Source organism: Cebus imitator, unplaced genomic scaffold (genome assembly GCF_001604975.1).
Source record: "Cebus imitator isolate Cc_AM_T3 unplaced genomic scaffold, Cebus_imitator-1.0 Scaffold77, whole genome shotgun sequence".
NCBI classification, from domain to species: Eukaryota; Metazoa; Chordata; class Mammalia; order Primates; family Cebidae; genus Cebus; species Cebus imitator.
Genome location: NW_016107392.1, coordinates 2,581,443 through 2,601,577, shown reverse-complemented (window position 1 = coordinate 2,601,577; position 20,135 = coordinate 2,581,443). Strand labels below are relative to the sequence as shown.

Genomic DNA, 20,135 nt, shown 5'->3' with positions numbered 1-20,135 from the left:
TTTCCTGGTTTTGGTAATACGGTGATACTGGCTTCATACAATGATTTAGGGAGGATTTCCTCTTTTTCTGTCTTGTAGAATAGTGTCAATAGGATTGGTGCCAATTCTTCTTTGAATGTCTGATAGAATTCAGCTGTGAATCTGTCTGGTTCTGGCCTTTTTTTTGTTGGCGGTTTTAAAATTACCGTTTCAGTCTTGCTGCTTGTTATTGGTCTGTTTTGAGTTTTCATTTCTTCCTCGTTTAATCTAGGAGGGTTGTATATTTCCAGGAACTTCTCCATCTCCTCTGGGTTTTCTAGGTTATGCTCATAAAGGTGTTCAAGCCTTGAATGATCTTTGTATTTCTTTGGTATTGATTGTAATATCTTCCATTTTATGTCGAATTTAGCTTATTTGGATCTTCTTTTCTTAATTAATCTTGCTAACGTTCTGTCAGTTTTATTTGTCTTTTCAAAGAACCAGCTTTTTGTTTAATTGATTTCTTTGTATTGGTTTTGTTTGTTTCAATTTCATTTAGTTCTGTGCTGATCTTGTTTTTCCTTCAGCTGGGTTTGGGTTTGGTTTGTTCATGATTCTCTGGTTTCTTAAGTTGTGACCTTAGATTGTCTGTTTGTGCTCTTTCAGACGTTTTGGCATAGGCGTTCAATGTTATGAACTTTCCTCTTTGCACTGCTTTTGTTATATCCCCGAAGTTTTGATAGGTTGTGTCACTGTTACTGTTCAAAGAATTTTCATATTTCCATCTTGATTTCATTGTTGATGCAGAGATCACTCAGGAGCAGGCTATTTAATTTCTATACATTTGTATTGTTTTGAGGGTTCCTTTTGCAGTTGATTTCCAATTTTGTTCCACTGGTCTGAGAGAGTACTTGATATAATTTTGATTTTCTTAGACTTACTGAGACTTGTTTTGTGACCTCTCATAAGGTCTGTCTTGGAGAATGTTCCATGTGCTGGTGAATAGAATATATATTCTGCAGTTGTTGGATAGATTGAGAACATAAATATCTGTTGTGTCCATTTGTTCTATGGTATGGTTTAAGTCCATTGTTTCTTTGTTGACTTTCTGTCTTGATGACCTGTCTAGTGCTGTCAGTGGAGTATTGAAGTCCTCCACTATTATCATGTTGCTGTCTGTTTCATTTCTTAAGTCTAGTAGTAATTATTTCGTAAATTTGGGATCTCCGGTGTTAAGTACATGTATATTTAGGATTGTGATATTTTCCTGTTGAATTAGTCCTTTTATCATTATCTAATGTCTCTTTTTGTCTGTTTTAGCTACTGTTGCTTTAAAGTTTGTTTTGTCTGATAAAAATAGCTATTCCTGTTCATTTCCTGTCCATATGCATGGAATATTTTTTTCTACCCCTCTATGCTAAGTTTATGTGAGTCCTTATGTGTCAGGTGAGTCTCTTGAAGACAGCAGATACTTGGTTGATGAGTTCTTAACTATCCTGCCATTCTGTATCTTTTAAGTGGAGCATTTAGGCCACTTACATTCATCATTAGTATTGAGATGTGAGGTACTATTCTATTCATCATGCTATTTGTTGCCTGACTACCTTAGTTTTTTCACTGTATTATTGTTTTATAGGCCCCATCAAATTTATGATTTAAGGAGGTTCTGTTTTGTTGTATTTGAATTATCTGTTTCATGATTTAGAGTCCCTTTTAGCAGTGTTTGTAGTGGTGGCTTGGTAGTGGTGAATTCTCTCAGTATTTGTTTGTCTGAAAATGACTGTATCTTTCCTTCATTTATGAAGCTTAGTTTCTCTGGATACAAAATTCTTGGCTGATAATTGTTTTGTTTAAGGAGGCTAAATATAGGACCCCAGTCCCTTGCAGCTTGTAGGGTTTCCGCTGAGAAATCTCTTTATCTGATAGGTTGCCTGATGCTTTTGCCTCACAGCTGTTAAGACTCTTTCCTTTTGTCTTGACTTTAGACAATCTAATGAGTATGTGCCTAAGTAGTGATCTCTTTGTGGTGAATTTACCGTGTGTTCTTTGGACTTCTTATATTTGGATGTCTAGATCTCTAGCAAGGCCAGGGAAATTTTCCTGGATTATTCCCTCAAGTAAGTTTTCCGAACTTTTTCTGTTCTTCCTCAGGAACACCAGTTAGTTTTAGGCTTCGTTGTTTAACATAATTCTGAATTTCTTGGAAGCTTTGTTCATTTTTTTTTGTCTTTGTTCATGATTCTTGGTCTTTATCATGTTGGGTTAATTTGAAAGCCTTGTCTTGGAGCTCTGAAGTTCTTTCTTCTAGTTGTTTCATTCTGTTGTTGAAACTTTCCAATGTATTTTACATATCTCTGAGTGTGTCTTTCATTTCCAGAGATTGTGATTGTTTATTTCTGATATCTATTCCTCTCAAGATTTTTCCATCCATAGCTTGTATTAATTTTTAAATTTGTTTTTCACCTTTCACTGGTGCCTCCTTGAGTAGCTTAATAATTGACCTTCTGAATTCTTTTTCTGGCAATTAAGTGATTTCTTCTTGGTTTGGATCCATCACTGGTTAGCTATTGTGATCTTTTGGGGTGTTACAAAACCTTGTTTTGTCATATTACCAGAATTGTTTTTCTGGTTTCTTCTCATTTGTGTAGACTATGTCAGAGAAAGGATGTGGGACTTAAGGGCTGCTGTTTAGATTTCTTTGTCCCACAGCATGATTGCTTGATGTGGTGCATTCCCCATTCTCCTATGAATGGGGCTTCCTGAGAGCTGGACTGCTGTGATTGTTATTGCTCTTTTGAGTCCAGCCATCCAGCAGAGCTACCAGGCTCTGGACTGGTACTGGGGAGTGTATGCAAAGAGTCCTGTGATGTGATCTGTCTTTAGGTCTCTCAGCTGGTCTCTCAGCTAGCACTAGCTCCAGTTACGACCATCACACCTGGCTAATTTTTCTATGTTTTGTTGAGATGTGGTCTCCCTATGTTGCCTAGGCTGAACTTTTAATTCCTAGGCTCAAGCGATCCTCGCACCTCGGCCTCCCAAAGTGATGGGATTACAGACGTGAACCATGCACTTGACTTAATCCTATCTTTTTTTCCATTTTTTTTTTCTGAGTTTTATCACTTTCTTTTCACTCTTTCATGTTTTTTTGTCCATGTCTTTTCTTAGTTTTGGAATTTCTGGCTCAAGATGGCTTTTCATGTCCCTCACCCTGCCTATTTCTTTACCTGTACTTTATTCTCTATTTTGGTGTCTTGCATTTCCTCAGTGCTTCTTATGAACTATTCATTTGAGCCCTCTCTTGGCCATTTAATAATTTATTATTTATCTTTGAGCTTTTTTTTTTTTTTTTTTTTNTTTTTTTTTTTTTTTTCTTTTGACATGGTCTTGCTGTTACCTAGACTGGAGTGCAGTGGTACAATCTTAATTCTCTGCAGCCTTGAACCCTAGGCTCAAAGGGATCCTTCTGGCTTTGCCTCCCAGATAGTTAGCACTACAGACATGAGCAACTATATTCAGTCAACTTTTTTATTTTTGCTTTTTTGTAGAGATGGGGTCTCATTATGTTTCCCAGGATGATCTCAAACCCTGGCTTCAAGCAGTTCCTGGGATTATGGGCGTGAGCTCATAGCACCCGGCCTAATTTTGTCTTTTTCTTCCATTTCTTTTCTCAGTGTCATCATTTTCTTTTCACACTTTTCTGTTTTTTTGTCCATATCTTAGTTTTCGAATTTCTGGCTCAAGGTGGCTTTTCATGTCCCAAATTCTTGTTTGAGTATATTGGTTCCATCTGGAATGTTGCCTTCTAGTTTTCTTGTGCTTCATGGTTGTTTTGTTGAAGGGAATTTACCTCTGTTGCTATGTGTTGGCTTTTCTGTCCTTTTTAAATAATACTTCAGTATGAGTCTGTTCCTAATTTTTTTTCTGTTCATTTTTATGATATTGGGGTATTTTACAGGATTTTTAGCTCATTGGCTCCCTCTTCTGCCACTATAGCAAAGTCCAAATACTTTTGTGATTTTTTGTTTGTTTTGATGGCAACGGAAGGTTGTGTGGTCTCTGAATTTTAGCTCCCTCGTCATTGGGTAGGCTTCCAAATTTTTCCTTTTTGCCCATTTCTCTTTTGGCCATCCAATAGCCAAAGTGCATTTCTCTCTCCTTTTTTTTTTTTTTCCTTATTTCCCAGAATCTACATGTTTCAAAAACTGCTCCTTAAGATTGTGCCTGCTTTTACATCTCATCACTATAGTCAGCTCTCTCATCTGTCTGGATAGCTTTATAGTATTTTGACACTTAGGGTTGACTTTATCTTTCCTCTGATGGTTTTAGATCAACCTTCAGTTCATCATGAATTCCCTTCTCTCTTTGTCACAGTTTTTCACGCTCTACCTTTGTTTGCAAGAAAGCCTTCTGGCAGATCAGGGCAGAGGAGGAGCATGACAGATCACTTGCTGAGATTAGGTTTTTGTTTTGTTTTGTTTTTTCATATTTTTATTTACAGTTGTTTTGGATTTCGGTCAATTTCTCTTTTGAATTGATCCAGAGGACATGGTTTTTGTGTAGTTTTGCTACTGCTTCTTGTTCTGTATTGCTTCTGGAGGAAATATTGAGAGATGTAGACATAGGCAACCATCATTGTCAGCCTGGAAATTTCCAAAGCTGGATGTTTTAAAAGTGCACTTTTCACTATTTTTCTTCATTTTGAGTTTTGATATTACACTTTGTTACCTTATTATATTTGCACACCTCTGAGCTACACATATTATCTCCATTTCATGGATGAAGAAATCAAGGTCCAGCGAGATTAAATGACTCAAGGGAGATCACACAACCAGAAACCGGTAGAGATTGTAATCAACTCTAAAATTGTTTAATGCCAAGCTCTTGTTCTTTCCACTACGTCTTGCCATCTCCCTGAGTAACTGAACTTAGAAAACTCATGTATTGATGAAAGACTGCAACGTAATACATTTTAGTGATTATAAATATAAACTGTCAGTTTATTCGCTGTTCCTTGTTCCTCCTGTTATGTTGTATTCCTTTTATATTTTTAGTAGCTTCTCCACTGGCTGCTACTCCTTGACCTTCTAACATACATTTTCTTTCCTAAAAATGAAATCATTGACATTAAGTGCTGTCCCTTGAAAAAGTGATTCAACAGATGTCAATTTTGTTTATTTTATTTATTTATTTTTCTAATAGTGGTTTCTACTCTATCTCCCCTTAAAGCAGACCTACTATCATTTCCCTCTTGGCCCACTTTCACTTATGGGAGGACCTGTGCACACTCACCTTGCTTTCAAAACTCACTGCCTTCCCTGTGCAAACTGACTACTTCATGGAAATGATAGCCCCAAGTAGCAGTTGGCAACGGCTTTTGGCTGCCTCCTTTCTGGAGTGGGTGTTATATTGTCTGTAGTTTTCTTTAAAGTAATTTAATCTGCACATTAGGGGTGCTTAGTTAACATATTTGAAGTACCTTAATCATGAAACTACACTCCAGGGGTAGTTAGTTAACATTTGAAAGACCCTAATCAAAATTCTATACTCCAGAGGCAACCAGTGCATCAGACACTGTTCTCAACCTGCACCAGTCGATGCATTAATTAGAATAAAAGATGTAAGAAGTAATTTTTCACTGGTGAAGGGAATGCTATTTAAGATATGTAGTTGACCAGTTTCCTACACAGAGCTAAGACATGAGTCGAGGCTAAGGATACAGATTTGGTGAGGGCAGCAGCCTTCCAACCTAGACAGGACCTTGATTTGGTCCTGTGCTTGCTGCTTTTGATGGAGGATTTGGTTTGGTTGGCTCGCCTGTCCCGTGGAGTGCATTAAATCTCCATGATGCTGCATAGGCCAAATCCAGCCTGCTTCTGTCTGCTTCTCCACCGAGTGCTCGTTGGACCTGTACTCTGGCTCCACTTATTGTTTGCATTTCTTGTCCACAGAGATGTTACTCTCAATCTTGAGTCGGGTGACAGCTTTTTAATTTCTTAATTTATGTTTTTACATATAATTATGTTTTGAGTATATTGGATATGTTAAGAGTATGAATTTATAGTGCCATTTTGATCAGAAGCACTCAGATTATTTTTAAATTGTAACTTTCTTACAATATTTTACTTGAGAATATTTTCAGTATTCTGAGGCCGCTTTCCAATCCGTGGGGCTTGTAGATAAGTAACTTGTTTGATACTCCAGTGGTCTAATTAGGCTGAATGATGTTTTTGAACACTCCTTTTTTATATTGAATTCTATTCAGTAGTGGCAGATAGTTCTCATGTTTAGAGGGATAATATTTTTGAATACATGTGATTTAAGTTATACAGATTGAAATTATATATGTGATTTTTGTATAATTTTTGTGTCATGTGTGGTATAAGGAATGACATCTACCAAGAGTTTCTATGGTTAACACTGCTATTGTCCTATATCGTAGTATCATGTACAAATATAAATGAAATAATACAGTTTATTCAGTAAAAAGTTGAAGAATATCACCAGGACCATTATCTTCTGGGGTTTGGTGATGTATATGTATGGTATGGCATATGTTACTGATCTTGTCTTACCAAATACACTGAGGAAAGGAAACAGCCATGATGAACTGGTGGTCTAGATTGCTTTCTGTACTTGCTAGGACACAAAGTTGTTTTTAAAATAAAATACTTAACTGCATAAATATTCTGTTTAGCTTCTTTATATGTTATTTTAAAAATTATTAGCCTATGATACAGGTATGCATGTAAGTAGCTATAGGCTGTGTAACCAAGGATATATACATGCAAACTGTATTTAATGGAATCATGGAATTGTGGAGAATGAAAGGACCTTAGATATTATCTAGTCAATCTTTTCATGAGTCCCAGAGAATTTTAGCTATACCCTCCTTTCATGATTCCATGTTTAGCTTCAATCACAGAATTTATAGCCATTTAGACATATATACCAATATATCCATATCTACCAATATATCCATATCTATACATATAGTTTGTGTGTGTGTGTGTGTGTGTGTGTGTGTGTGTAGGGGAGTGTGATCACAAGCACTTGGGGCCAATAGGATTTTAGTAGAAATAATTGATTAAAGGGCATTAAAATTTTTTAATATTTAGCATTATCCTATCTGTCTGTGAAAGTCTCCAAAACTAGGTTTGAGAAATCTTCACTCGTTAAGATCCTCAGAGCAAAAAAAATCAAGGGTCAGAGAATTGGGAAAGGAACTATTTCTAATTTAAAAGTGTTCTAAAACCTACATGTTGAGTACATATAGTAACAGTATAGATACTAGGGAATCATTTGGAGTTCAGTACTTTGGAAATATGTATATTTTGTTATAATTCTGGTGTGAGACTTCACTGAATTCCCATTCAATTATTTTTGTATAGGGCTTTTTTCATAAAGTACCAATAATTTTACCTGACCTCACAGGGTTTTGTGATATTAGACTAGCCATGGTTGATTATATTATCCTTTTAAATTGCCTTTTAATTTTCAGCTGATGTAAGTGAAATAGATAATATAAATTAATTAATATTGGCTCTGTTCAGTGTTTATGCTCTAGGAGATTTCAGGAGACAAACAAAGATAAGGTTTTAAACAAGTGCCATTTGGGGCTGTGTCATTTATTATTCATACGTTGCTTATTTGTTGTTTTTTAATGGGCTATCTATCATATTAGTGTGCATTTAAGAGGCTATATGTGACATAATCTCAGGCCTTATTGATTTAAACTGCATTTACTTCATCACTAATCACCCTCTTGGCAGGTAGCTGTAGTGTTCAGGTGGCACTTTGTATGTGTCAGGTTTGTGACTTGTGGTCTTTTGTGAAGAACATTTTGTTTCACCTAAATTCCTATTACTTTTTTGTCCTACCTGAAGCTCTGCTTACAGTTTTGCATATTTCCACCTCCTACCCCTAAACATGCTGAATTTAGTTTGCTCACTGGCTGCTAAATACTTTTCCTTCCTTGCTGTGAGGTTGGTTTTTTTGGTTTTGTTACATGGAGTACTTCTCTGTCCTGAAATATCTAGCTTCTTCCTGTGTAAAACAAAACTAGTAACTGAAGTGTCGCATTTGGAAATATCAAGGACTTTTTTTGATTTGTCTTCAGAGTTGCATTGTCATCGTTAGAAGCTTAAGACTTGGTTTTATTCCAAGTTTTACTAATATTGAAAAAGCATATTTGTTAAATTTCATATATCAAATGCCCTCCACATGGCAGGGAAAACCATGTAAATCTGGTCATTATGCCACTGTTTCCTCATGGGTTTCAGGAATCTAATGAGTCTAGTAAGATTCGCATCATGGATAGAGGACTTCTTCACATAAGAATAAAACTTGTGTAAGTGGTTATCATGTGTGTAATTAAAAGGCTTTTGATTCAGATTTAAATGCTTTTTTTATTGTGGCAAAGTTACATACCATAAAACCTACCATTTTAATTATTTTTAAATGTATAGTTCTGCAGTATTAAATACATTGATAGTGTTGTGCAAGTATCACCACCATCCATCTCCATAACACTTCTCATCTTGTAGAACTGAAACTCTGTACTTTAAAGACCAACTCCCCATACCCCCTTTCTCCCAGCTCTTGGCAACCACCATTCTACTTTCTGTTTCTGTGAATTTGACTAATCTAAGTACTGCAAAGAAGTAGAATCATACAATATTCGTCTTTTTTTTTTTTTGACTGACTCATTTCATTTAGCATAATGTCCTCAAGGTTCATCCATGTTGTAGCATGTCAGAATTTCCTTCCTTTTTCAAGCTGAATAATATTCTATTGTATGTATATATCACATTTTGCTTATCCATTCAACCCAAGTGTCGATGGACACTTGGGTTGCTTCCACATTTTAGTGAATGTGAATAATGCTGCTGTGAAAAATGAGTGTACTCTTCAAGACCCTGCATGCAATTCTTTGAGTACTCAATTAGATTTGCCGAATATATAGTAATTCCATTTTAAATTTTTTGAGGAACCACAGTACTGGTTTTCATAGTGGCTGTACCATTTTACATTCCCACCAACCATGCATAAGTGTTCCAATTTCTCCATATTCTTGCCAACTCTTGCTATTTCCTATTTTTTTTAGGGGTGGGGTTTGATATTAATAGTAGCCATCCCCATAAGTGTAGGGCAGCATCTCATTTTAGCTTTGATTTGCATTTTCCTAATCAGTTAGGCATCATTTCATGTACATATTGGCCATTTATATATCTTTTTTGGAAAAATGTCTATTCAAGTCCTTTGCTCATTTTCAAGTTGACTTTTTTAAAACTGAATTTAGGAGTTCTCTATGTATTTTGTATATTAATCCGTTATCTGTTAAGTAATCTTGAATGTTTTCTCCCATTCTCTTGGTTGCTTTTCTACTCTGTTCTTAGTGTTTTTTTTTTTTTTTTTTTTTTTTTTTTTTTTTTTTTNTTAAAAGCAGAGCCTTGTTCTGTCACCCAGGCTGGAATGCAGTGGTATGATCTTGGCTCACTGCAACCTCCATCTCCCGGGTTCAAGCGATTCTTCTGCCTCAGGCTCCTGAGCAGCTGGGACTACAGGCACATGCCACCATGCCCTGCTAATTTCTTAGTGTCTTTTGGTGCACAAAATTTTTAAAATTTTTCTGCAGTCCAATTTGACTATTTTTTCTTTTATTACTTGTGTTTTTGGTATCATATCCAAGAAATCATTGCCAAATCCAATGTCATAAAGCTTTTGCTCTGTGTTTTCTTCCGAGAGATGTATCGTTTTAGGTCTTACATTAAGGACTTTGCTCAATTTTGAGTTAATTTTTGTATATGCTGTTAGTTAAGGATTCAACTTCGTTTTTTTGTATGTAAATATTGTTTCCCTGTATAGCATTTGTTGAAAGGCTGTCCTTTCCTCATTGAATGGTCTTGGCATTCTTGCCAAAAATCATTTGACTGTATACATGAGGTTTTTTTCCCCTAGGGTTTCTTTTCTATTCCACTGGTCTACATATTTGTCTTTGTGCCAGCACCACAGTGTTTTAATTTCTGTAGCTTCTAAGTAAGTTTTGAAATTAGGAAGTCCAGGTTTCTTCTTCTTTTTCAAGATTGTACTGGCTATTTTGGGTCTGTTTAGATTGCGTATGAATTTTAGGATAATCTCTCTGCAAAAAATGTCATTGGAATTTTGATGGTGTTTGCATTGAATTTGTAGATTGCTTTAGGTATAATAGTATTGACATCTTAACAGTAGTAAGTCTTCCAATCTATGCACATAGGATGTGTTTCCATTCATTTATGTGTTTCTATTAATTACAGTTTATTAATTTATTTCAGCAATGTTTTATAGTGTTCATTATATAAATTTTTCACCCTTTGGTTAATTCCTGATTTTTTCAATGTAAATAGAATTATTTTTATACTTTCCTTTTGAGTTTGTTCACTGTTAGTGTAGAGAAATGCAACTGACTTGATCATAGTATATAGTCCTATAAATACGCTGCTGAATTCAGTTTGTTAGTGTTTTGAGGATTTTAACAGCAGTGTTCATAAGGTATATTGGTCTGTAGTTATCTTACACTGCCTGTGTCTGGTTTTGGTATCAGGGCAATGCTGGCCTCATAGAAAAACTTAGGACGTTTTCTTCCTTCTTCCAGAATTTTTTGGAAAAATTTTTTTTTTAATATGTTTAATAGAATTGACCAGTGAAGCCATCAGGTCTAGGGCTTTTCTTTCTTGGGAGATTTTCGAATACTTATTTAATCTTTTTACTAGTTATAGATCTATTTGGCTTTTCTATGTTTTTGTGATTTAGTGTTGATAGGCTTTATGTTTCCAGGAATTTGTACATTTCATCTATGTTATACAACTTGATGTTGTACAATTATTCACTGTACTCTGTTGTAATAATTTATTTCTCTAGAACCAATTGTAATGTAACTTTCATTTCTGAAATGTAGTCATTTGAGTCTTCTCTATTTTTTTCTTAGGGAAGAAAATCTTTAGTCACCTGGCTAAAGATTTGTCATTTTTGATGATGTTTTCAAAGAATCTACTTAGTTTTGGTATTTTTTTTCTATTCTCTGTTTTATCTCTGCTCTAATATTTATGTTTACTTTCTTCTCCTAGCTTTGGTTTAGTTTGTTCTTTGTTTTCTAGATCCTTAAGCTGTAAAATTAAGCTGTTGTATTGACGTCTTTCTTGTTTTTTACTGTAAGCATTTATAAATATAAATTTCTTTTTTATTATTGCTATTCCTGCATCCTGTCAATTGTATTTCATATGTTGTATTTTCATTTTCATTAATCTTTAAGTAATTTTCTAATTTCCTTTGAGATTTCTTTTTTGATCCATTAGTTTTTAAAGAATGTTGGTTTACACAAATGTGTGAATTTTCCCTTTTTAAGTTACTGATTTCTAACTTCATCAATATTTAGTTAGAGAAGATACTTTGTATGATAATTTCTACTTAAATCTGCTGAGACTTAATTGGCAGCCTAATATATGGTTTGTCCTGGAAAATGTCCCATATGTATTTGAGAAGAGTGTGTATGTTGCTGTTTTGGGGTAGAGTGTTCCGTTTATGTCTGTTAGATCTAGTTGGTTGATTGTGTTAAGTCTTTTATTTCCTTATTTCTGTCTGGTTGTTCTATCAAGTTTTGAGAGTAGGCTATTGAAGTCTTCAGCTATTGTAGAACTGCATGTTTTTGCCTTAAATTCTGTCAGTTTCTGCTTCATATATTTTGATAGTCTGTAATTAGGTTTATAAATGTTTATAATGGTTATATCTTCTTACTATATTGAGCCTTTTATTAATATATAACGTCCTTTGTCTCATAATCATTTTTGATTTAAATTCTATTTTTTTCTGATATTAGTATAGCTACCTCTGCTCTTTTTTTGCTACTATTTGTGGGAAATATCTTTTTCCAGCCTTTTACTTTCACTCTGTTTTTGCCTTTGAATCGATTTGTGCTTTTGTGGACAGTATATAATTGGATCATGAATTTTAATTTATTGTTTTAGTCTCTGTCTTTTGGTTGGAGAGTTTAACCCATTTACATTTAAAGTAATTGCTGATAAGAAGTGACTTATTTCAGAAATTTTGTTACTTGTTTTCTATATGCTTTTTTTTGCCCCCCATATTCTACATTACTGTATTATTTTGTGTTTAGTTGTCTTTTTATAGTGAAATATTTAAATTCCTTTCTCATTCCCCAATGGTGTACATTCTGTAGCATTTTTCTTTGTGCTTACCATAGGAATTATATTTAACATTCTAAAGTTTTAACTCTCTAACTTGAATTTATATCAGTTTAACTTCAATAAAATACAAAACCTCCACTCCTTTAATGGCTCTGTCCCTACCATTTCTGGTTGTTGATATCACAAAATTACATCTTTATGCACTTTGTGCTCAAAATAATGAACTAATAATTCTTTTTAAATGCATTAGCTTCTTAAATTATGTAGAAAACAAAATGTGGATTTACAAATCAAAGTTAACAGTAATACTAGCTTTTAGATTAGTAATTTGTTTTAAAAATCTTTTAATGTCTTAAATTATGTAGAAAACAAAAATTACAGTTAGAAATCATTGTCTTGTTGCAATACTACTAATTTTTATAATTGCCTAAGCATTATCTTTATTGAGATATTAATTTCTTCATATGCCTTGTAGTTACTGTCTAATGTCCTTTCATTTTTAACATGCAGGACTTTCTAAAGCATTTCTTGCATGACAGGCTTGATGGTGCTGAAATCCTGTAGCTTTTGTTTATCTGACAATGTCTTAATTTTTCCTTCACTTATGAAGGACAGTTTTGCGAGATATGGAATTCTTGGTTGAAAACAAACAGTTTTGTTTGTTTGTTTTTAGCACTTTGAATTAATCCACTGCCTTCTGGCTTCCGAAGTTTCTGATGAGAAATCTGTGGATAATCTTATTGAGGATCTTGTATGTGATGAGTTACTCCTCTCACTACTTTTAAGATTCTCTCTGTCTTTTGAAAGTTTGATTCTAATGTGTCATGGTATAGGTCTCTTTGAGTTCCTCTTACTTGGAGTTTGTTGAGCTTCTTGGATGTTTATATTCATGTCTTTCATCAAATTTGAGATGTTTTCTGCTCTTATTTCTTTCAATATTCTCTGCTCTTTTCTCTCTTTCTTCTTTCAGAACTCCCACAATACCTAAGTTAGTGCATTTGATTGTATTCTATGGGCTCTGCTCACTTCTCTTCAATCTTTTTTCATTCTGTTCTTCAGATGATAATTTTTATTGTCCTATCTTGATGTTTGCTAATTTTTTTCTTCTCCCTGCTCATATCTGCCTTTGAATCTCTCTAGTGAATTTTTCATTTCAGGTATACTTTTCAGCTCAATAATTTCTTACTCATTTTTTTATTAGTTTTTATATCTCTATTGATATTGCCAGTTTGTTTATACATCATTTTTTTCTTGACTTTCTCTATATTTTTTGTTAGTTATTTGAGCTTCTTTAAGACAGTTATTTTTAAAAGTTTTTTTCTTAATATAGCTACCATTAAGTCTTTTTCAGGGACAGTTTCTGTTGATTTATTTTTTTTTTCTTTGAATGGGCCATATTTTCTTCTCTGTTTGTATGCTTTGTGATTTTTGATGTTGTTGTTGAAAACTGGGCATTTGAGTTTAATGATGTGGTGACTCTGGAAATCAGATTGTTCCTCTTTTCCAGGGTTTGCTGGGTTTTGATGTTGTTATTGTTTTGTTTTTTAAATTATTGTAGGCAGTGTCTATCCTAAGGATCAGCTTGGGTGTTAATTTAAGATCTCCTCAAATTAAGCTTTTCTAGGCCCGCACCTTTACATGAGCATGCATGGTCACTTTATAATTTTTTCAATACATGCATTTGATTTTGAATGTCTTAGTCCTAATGTTTGCCTTTAGAAAGGGGAGCAAGAGAAAAATGAAGGCAGTTGAGGGGGAAGACTGCTGGCTCTTTAAATTCCCTGGAATTTAAGTCAGCAAGAGTGGGAGGAGCTTGAAAAATTGGAGGAGGTGCAAGAACAATGCTCATCCACCTCTTTGTACCTCTTTGACTGGAGGAAGTAATCAGCTATCAGAGCATAGATTCCTGATACTTGGTAGGTGGGTCCTTTTTACACACCCTGTCTCCCACCAGGTGCGTGCAAGCTACTTCAGGAACAGGTACAGGGATGTCTGCCACAGTGCCAGGTAGCTACGGTACTAAGAACTGTAATTGACTGAAATTAACCACAAGTTAGCATCCAACACTTCCCTTGGAAGTTGCAACCTTTCCATAGACTCCAGAGTTACAAAATAGTTATATCAGACAGATAACTGCCAGTGTAGTCATGTAGGTGGGAGATTCCTGGTGCTTCCTACTCTGCAGTCTTCCCAGAATTCTCCTTAAGTGCATTTTGTAAGTTGGGAGCCCTGAAAATAGGGACTGAGGAGAATGGCCTACAGTGGATTTCACATCATCTAAAGTAGAGGTTTTAGAGACTTTATGCAGCAGTTACAAGAACTCATTACATATACTGGGGTATTTTCTTTCTTCCCTGGTAGATTTCAATACCATTCCAGTAGTGCTGACTAACTTAGAATGGTTCGTAGTCTAATTGAGTTTAAATCTACTAAGGAAGAATGTATTCATTCTTTCAGGATATTGCATATTTAAAAAATTTCCCATTCGTTTTGAGGGATGGAGGACAGAAGTGGATGGGGAAAACTTTTGACTGTTAGGCTTCATCTTCACGCTTGTACTGACTTTTGCTTTTGCATAATCCAGCCATTTGTAAAATGAGGCAGTTACTTTTAAGCCAGAGATTTGTAACCTCTGGTTCTTATGGCAGTTGTGAAACCTGGGATTCCTATGTGAAGTTTTGCATATGTATACATTCCTTGGAGGTCAAGGCCTATTGCTTTCAGTGGATAATGGAGATCTCCTGTCACCAGTTCTTTCCTCTCCCCAACTTGCCACAGGGATTAAAAACCAAAGTTTTGGGTATTCCATTTCAATGCCAAATTGTTTGAGTGAATGCTATATTCTAAAGATCTACAGAGGCTTTTGACATATAATATTACTTCTCAGAAAACTTTCATGGATTATTAGCAAGATCTGTCTCCTATAGAGAATGATGTAGCACACACGTTTAAAGAAAAATAGAAGTTTGTTCTTTTGTATTTATGAAATACCTCTTCACTACTCTATTTTCTCAAAGTCTTGTCTCACTTGTATGAGTATTGTTTTTCCTTAATCTTTTTAAAAAAATTTATTACAAGTTTTATTTATTTACCACTTGTCTCCCTGTGTGTATTTATGATGTCTTTTTCTCCAGCGACTTATCACTTCTAACAAATACAAACCTGAGGCTAGGATCCAGCTCTTTAGAATTCCCTTGCAGCGCTACATATGGCATTTTATAAACAGCGAGTGCCTAATAAATGTCATAAGCCAGCGGACTCATGGCAGAAGTAGTAGTCTGTGGAAAACTTCCCATCGTGATTTGTTTACTCATTTTTATTGCATCTGCCTCTTATTACTAACTGATGGGTATGATTTGAGGAATATAAATGTTATTTTGTGACTCTTGGATGGTTACTGTGTAAATATAAGTTAATTGAAAAATCCTCTTTAATTCTTTAAGAGAGTAATCAAGGCAGTGATTTCATTTATTAGACTGCTCTGTTTTTTGGGGTTTTTGAGTGGAACCTTTATCTATTATTATTATTTAATTTTTCAGCAAGGGAGATAAATCTGCAGGACATCAAGGAGGATTTAGAATTGGATCCAGAGGACAACAGCACCCTTTTTATGGGTATCCTCATTAAAGGTCTGGCCAAACTGAAGAAGATCCCAGAGACAGTTAAGGCAATCATAGAGCGCTTAGAGCAGGAGCTGAAGCAAATTGTGAAGAGGTCTACAACCCAGGTGGCAGACAGTGGCTATCAGCGTGGGGAGAACCTTACTGTGGAGAACCAACCAAGGTAGGTGGGAGTGTAGTTTGTATTTTTCACAACTCTATGGTACATTTCTACGGCAGGGTGTAAGTGACTTATCTTCTGTTGGTGTTTTCTTGAACTTAGGATACTATAGCCCACATGGGCCACGTGCATTGGCTAATGCCTGTTATTCTAGCACTTTGGGAGGCTAAGCCTTGTGGATCTCTTGAGTTCAGGATTTCGAGACCAGCCTGTACGGGTAGTGAAACCCTGTCTATACTAAAAATACAAAAATTAGCTGGGCATGGTAGTGCATGCCTGTAAACCCAGCTACTCAGGAGGCTGTGGCAGGAGAATCACCTGAATGTGGGAGGTGGAAGTTGCAGTGAGCTGAGACCACGCCACTGCACTCCAGCCTGGGTGAAAGAGCGAGATTCCATCTAAAAAAAAAAAAAAAAAAAAAAAAAGAATACTATAGCTTATACAGACTTAGATTGGTAAAAACAGCTTGACTAGGCATAATTCAGCTGTCTGTTTTCTCATGTTGTTGAAAAATTTTAAAACATGTTGTCATTGAGTGAAAAATATGGACATATTTATAATAAAGATTGTTGATATTTAGACATATTTAAAGAATAAATAAATTGAATGAAATGATGTAGCAGCTATTATACACATACTAAATACTAAACAATGTTCAAGGCAATTTATGTATGTTATCTCACTTAATTCTCACCACAACTCTATGGGTTAGTTATTAGCATCCATATATTGCAGTTAGGAGAACTGGAGCTCAGAGATTGAATAATATAGCAAGCTCTTAGAAGAGGTGGCTTGTCTTGGTGTTGAATACTAGTCCATTTGATTCTAAAATCCATGGTTTTGCCTCTGTCTGATGCTTTCTTCTTTAATGTGTAATGATATTTTCCAATAGACAAATCAATCTAAGGAGGTTTTTACTGAAAACAATAAATAAGATTTGAATTGCATAATTCTTATTTCATATGGAGAGTACTGAAATTGAATTCAGATTCTAACTTTGTGACTATCATATACTAGGAGATCCTGCATGATAAACTAGAAGGAATCATAATCTTGTAGATATGTTATTAAGGAAATATCTACTCTTAATACTTAGGGCTTAAATTTTTTTTAAATAAGATAAAATTAAGGAGAAATAATAACTCATTTAGTATAGAGTTCTCTAGACTTATTTAAATTTTTTGGAAAAATTAATATATTCTATATTTCTGTATTCTTTTGCATATCTAACATTGATTTCATTTAACATTTCAAAAATGATTTCCTTGTGAACTTGATTCAAAAGTACTATGATTGGTGAAAGGAAATACCCTCTATCCTTCTCCTGCCGCAGAATGTTCTAAAGTAAATATTTGGCCAGTTGTGGTGGTTCATGCCCGTAATCCCAGCACATTGGGAGGCCAAGGTGGGTGGATTGCTTGCGGTCAGGAGTTTGAGATCTGCCTGGCCAACATAGCGAAACGCCTACTCTATTAAAAATACAAAAATTAGCTGGGTGTGGTGGCGCATGCCTATAGTCTCAGCTACTTGGGAGGCTGAGGTACAAGAATTGCTTAAACTGGGAAGACGAGTGTTGCAGCGAGCCGAGATCACACCACTGCTGCACTCCAGCCTAGTTGACAGAGCCAAACTTCGTCTAAAAAACAAAACAACAACAAAATCCCCCCAAAAAAACCCAAAGTGTGTTTTTAATGGGTTTTGGGACCTGACTTTGTATCCCCGCTTTGTGATTTGCAAAAATTAATACTTGTCTTACATAAGAGTTGCTTGCTTGCTTTAGATATGGTTATATGGTTGTGGTGCTTAGTGGAATAGCACCATTAAGTACTATAACATTCATGCATGTGTATATGAATACATGTTTTGTATCAGTGTCTGCCTCAATTCCATGTTCTTTGATCACTTACGTCATGATCCAGAGAAGCTGAAGAATGGTTCTTTGAACTTTGCCTTCTTTCTTGGCGTGGTACCTGGATTTTTGTGAAGACGTTTTGACTCCTTGCTGATGAATACTCTAAAATTCTGGTTTGCCCTTAGCCCTGTTGCTGCAGGTTCCTAGATGAATACAGTGAACTTTCCTAGGGAAATAACATTACTATAGTATATATTGGAAATAAAACAAAATGGCATGGATCAATAGCTTTTCTGCAGATCTCATTATAGTACCTTTAAAAGCACTGTGTCTTTCATAGGATTTTCATCTTTGTTTTTTCACCTTGTCTAAACCCCTTACAGAATTCACGAGTGGAAATTATAGCACTAGAAATATAATAGAAATTCAGCACACTGCCCTGGGAAATACTAAATGTTTCTCTATGAGGAATGAGTCAGCAGCAGGAATTTTTCCCTGTTAAGTTTTTTTTTTGTTGTCAGTAGTTTAGAAAGCTTTTGTAGGCAGGCTATATTGGACACTAACAAGTGAATGAGCTGTTTGCCTTGGCTTTATGTCTGTAACATAATCCCATTTTGTAAAACATACAAATTCAAAATTTGGGACCCAAACTGTTTATTTCTCATAATAGTACAGAGAAAGCAAATATTTGAAGTAAACCACTTGGTTAGAAGACCAAAGATTAAATTTTGGGGCTGGGATTCCAAATGAGTGATAATGTTGAGCTCATCTCAAAATTATCAGATGGTGGTTGTGTGCTATCAGATGCTTTAAAACTTTTCAGGAATTCTCTTGAATTAAGCGCAATCATTAAAAAATGATAAACATTGTTGCTTCTAGAGGATCGGAATTTTAGTAGTAATATTGTAAAATTATCACTTGAAGCTTGTGGTGCATTAACTTAGGAAGGTATTAGAGGCATTTATTTCAGAGAGAAGTAAAATCACAGTACTTGGCATTATTATTATTGTTTACCATTCAAGGAATTTTATGGCTACAGATATATAAATTTATTTTTTTGAAGAAAGTTGGAACGTAGGCCAAAAAATTCATGAATTCTTGTTCCCCAACATGTATATTTTTTCCCCCATCCTCCAGTGAAATAGCCCCTTCCAAAACATTAGCTATTCTGAGACAAGATACTGTAACTTTCCCTAAAAGTTTCATCATCTTATTAAATACATTCTGGTTGTGATGCATTGCAGGCTTGTTTTCATTTGTTTTTATGTAAAGAGAATTAATGTGTGCTATTTTGCTAGAAATGTAGAAGGAAACAAGCTAGTGGAGTCTTTCTTGCTTTTAATTCCTATGGAGTCAGGATACTTTCCCAGACAGTTTTAAAAAAATCACTGCGATAACCTGCTTATTATTTTATTTTATTTTGTTTTTGATCTCCCAAACTATCTGTTGTCTATTTTTAGGAGAAATATTTTATCTTTTCTGTTCATTCATAATCTTTCAGTGTCTATAAGCCTCCACTTACTATTAAAGGAAAATATTCAACTGCAGTTATTGCCAACTTGATAAACATTAGGGTAACATGTGCCTTGCTAATTTACCAGAACCACCTGCTACCCATTATTTCTCTAGAAAGACAGGCAGCATCTTCAACTTCAGATGGTGACTGTGGCCTGAAGCCTCTGAATTTCAGAATCAGTTTCTTCAACTTCTGCTGCCTAATTGTTGATTCTTTCCCAAAATCTAATTCATGAGTATTTTTATATTATTTTTGTTTGAAAGAAGCTGCAAGGAGTTCTGTAATATTTAACAAATAAGAAAAGCATAAGGAAGAGATGGAAGAAAAACTTGTCAGAGATGTGATATCTTGTCAAGAATATAGAATAAAAGAATGTGGAAGAAGAGAAATTGGTATGTGTGAGGAAAATGGGCCTGTTTAAATGTGAAGGCAAAAATTAATTGCATGAAGAGATGGTGGAGATCAGCTTCACTTACATAGAGCAGATTAAATGTCAGATATGAAAAGCAGAGAACTTTGTGTGTTTTGGGCTTGTTGTGATATTAAGAAAGATTCATGGAAAACATGAGAGAGAAATATATTTTAATGCTAAAAGTAGTTGTGTTTGGTTAGTAAAGTTGTAGTCTTTTTTTTTTCATCCCATTTATTTATTTTATTGCATTTTAGGTTTTGGGGTACATGTGAAGAACATGCAAGATTGTTGCATAGGTACACACGTGGCAGTGTTATTTGCTGCCTTCCCCCCTATCACCTACATCTGGAATCTCTCCCCTTGCTATCTCTCCCCAGCTCCCCACCCCCCACCTTCCCTCCCCTATTTCCCTCCAACTGACCCCAGCGTGTAGTGCTC

General features: G+C 35.0%; 1 protein-coding gene across 2 annotated transcripts in view; it reads left to right on the top strand.

Annotated features, from left to right (window-relative positions):
• The window catches only part of EXOC4 (exocyst complex component 4), an 808,787-nt gene that overhangs the window by 79,930 nt on the left and 708,722 nt on the right, over nt 1–20,135 (top strand). For both annotated transcript variants that reach the window (XM_017532629.2, XM_037739981.1), the window contains exon 6: nt 15,677–15,920. In XM_017532629.2, the coding sequence (XP_017388118.1) occupies nt 15,677–15,920 (244 nt within the window). The remainder of the gene's footprint in view (nt 1–15,676; nt 15,921–20,135) is intronic.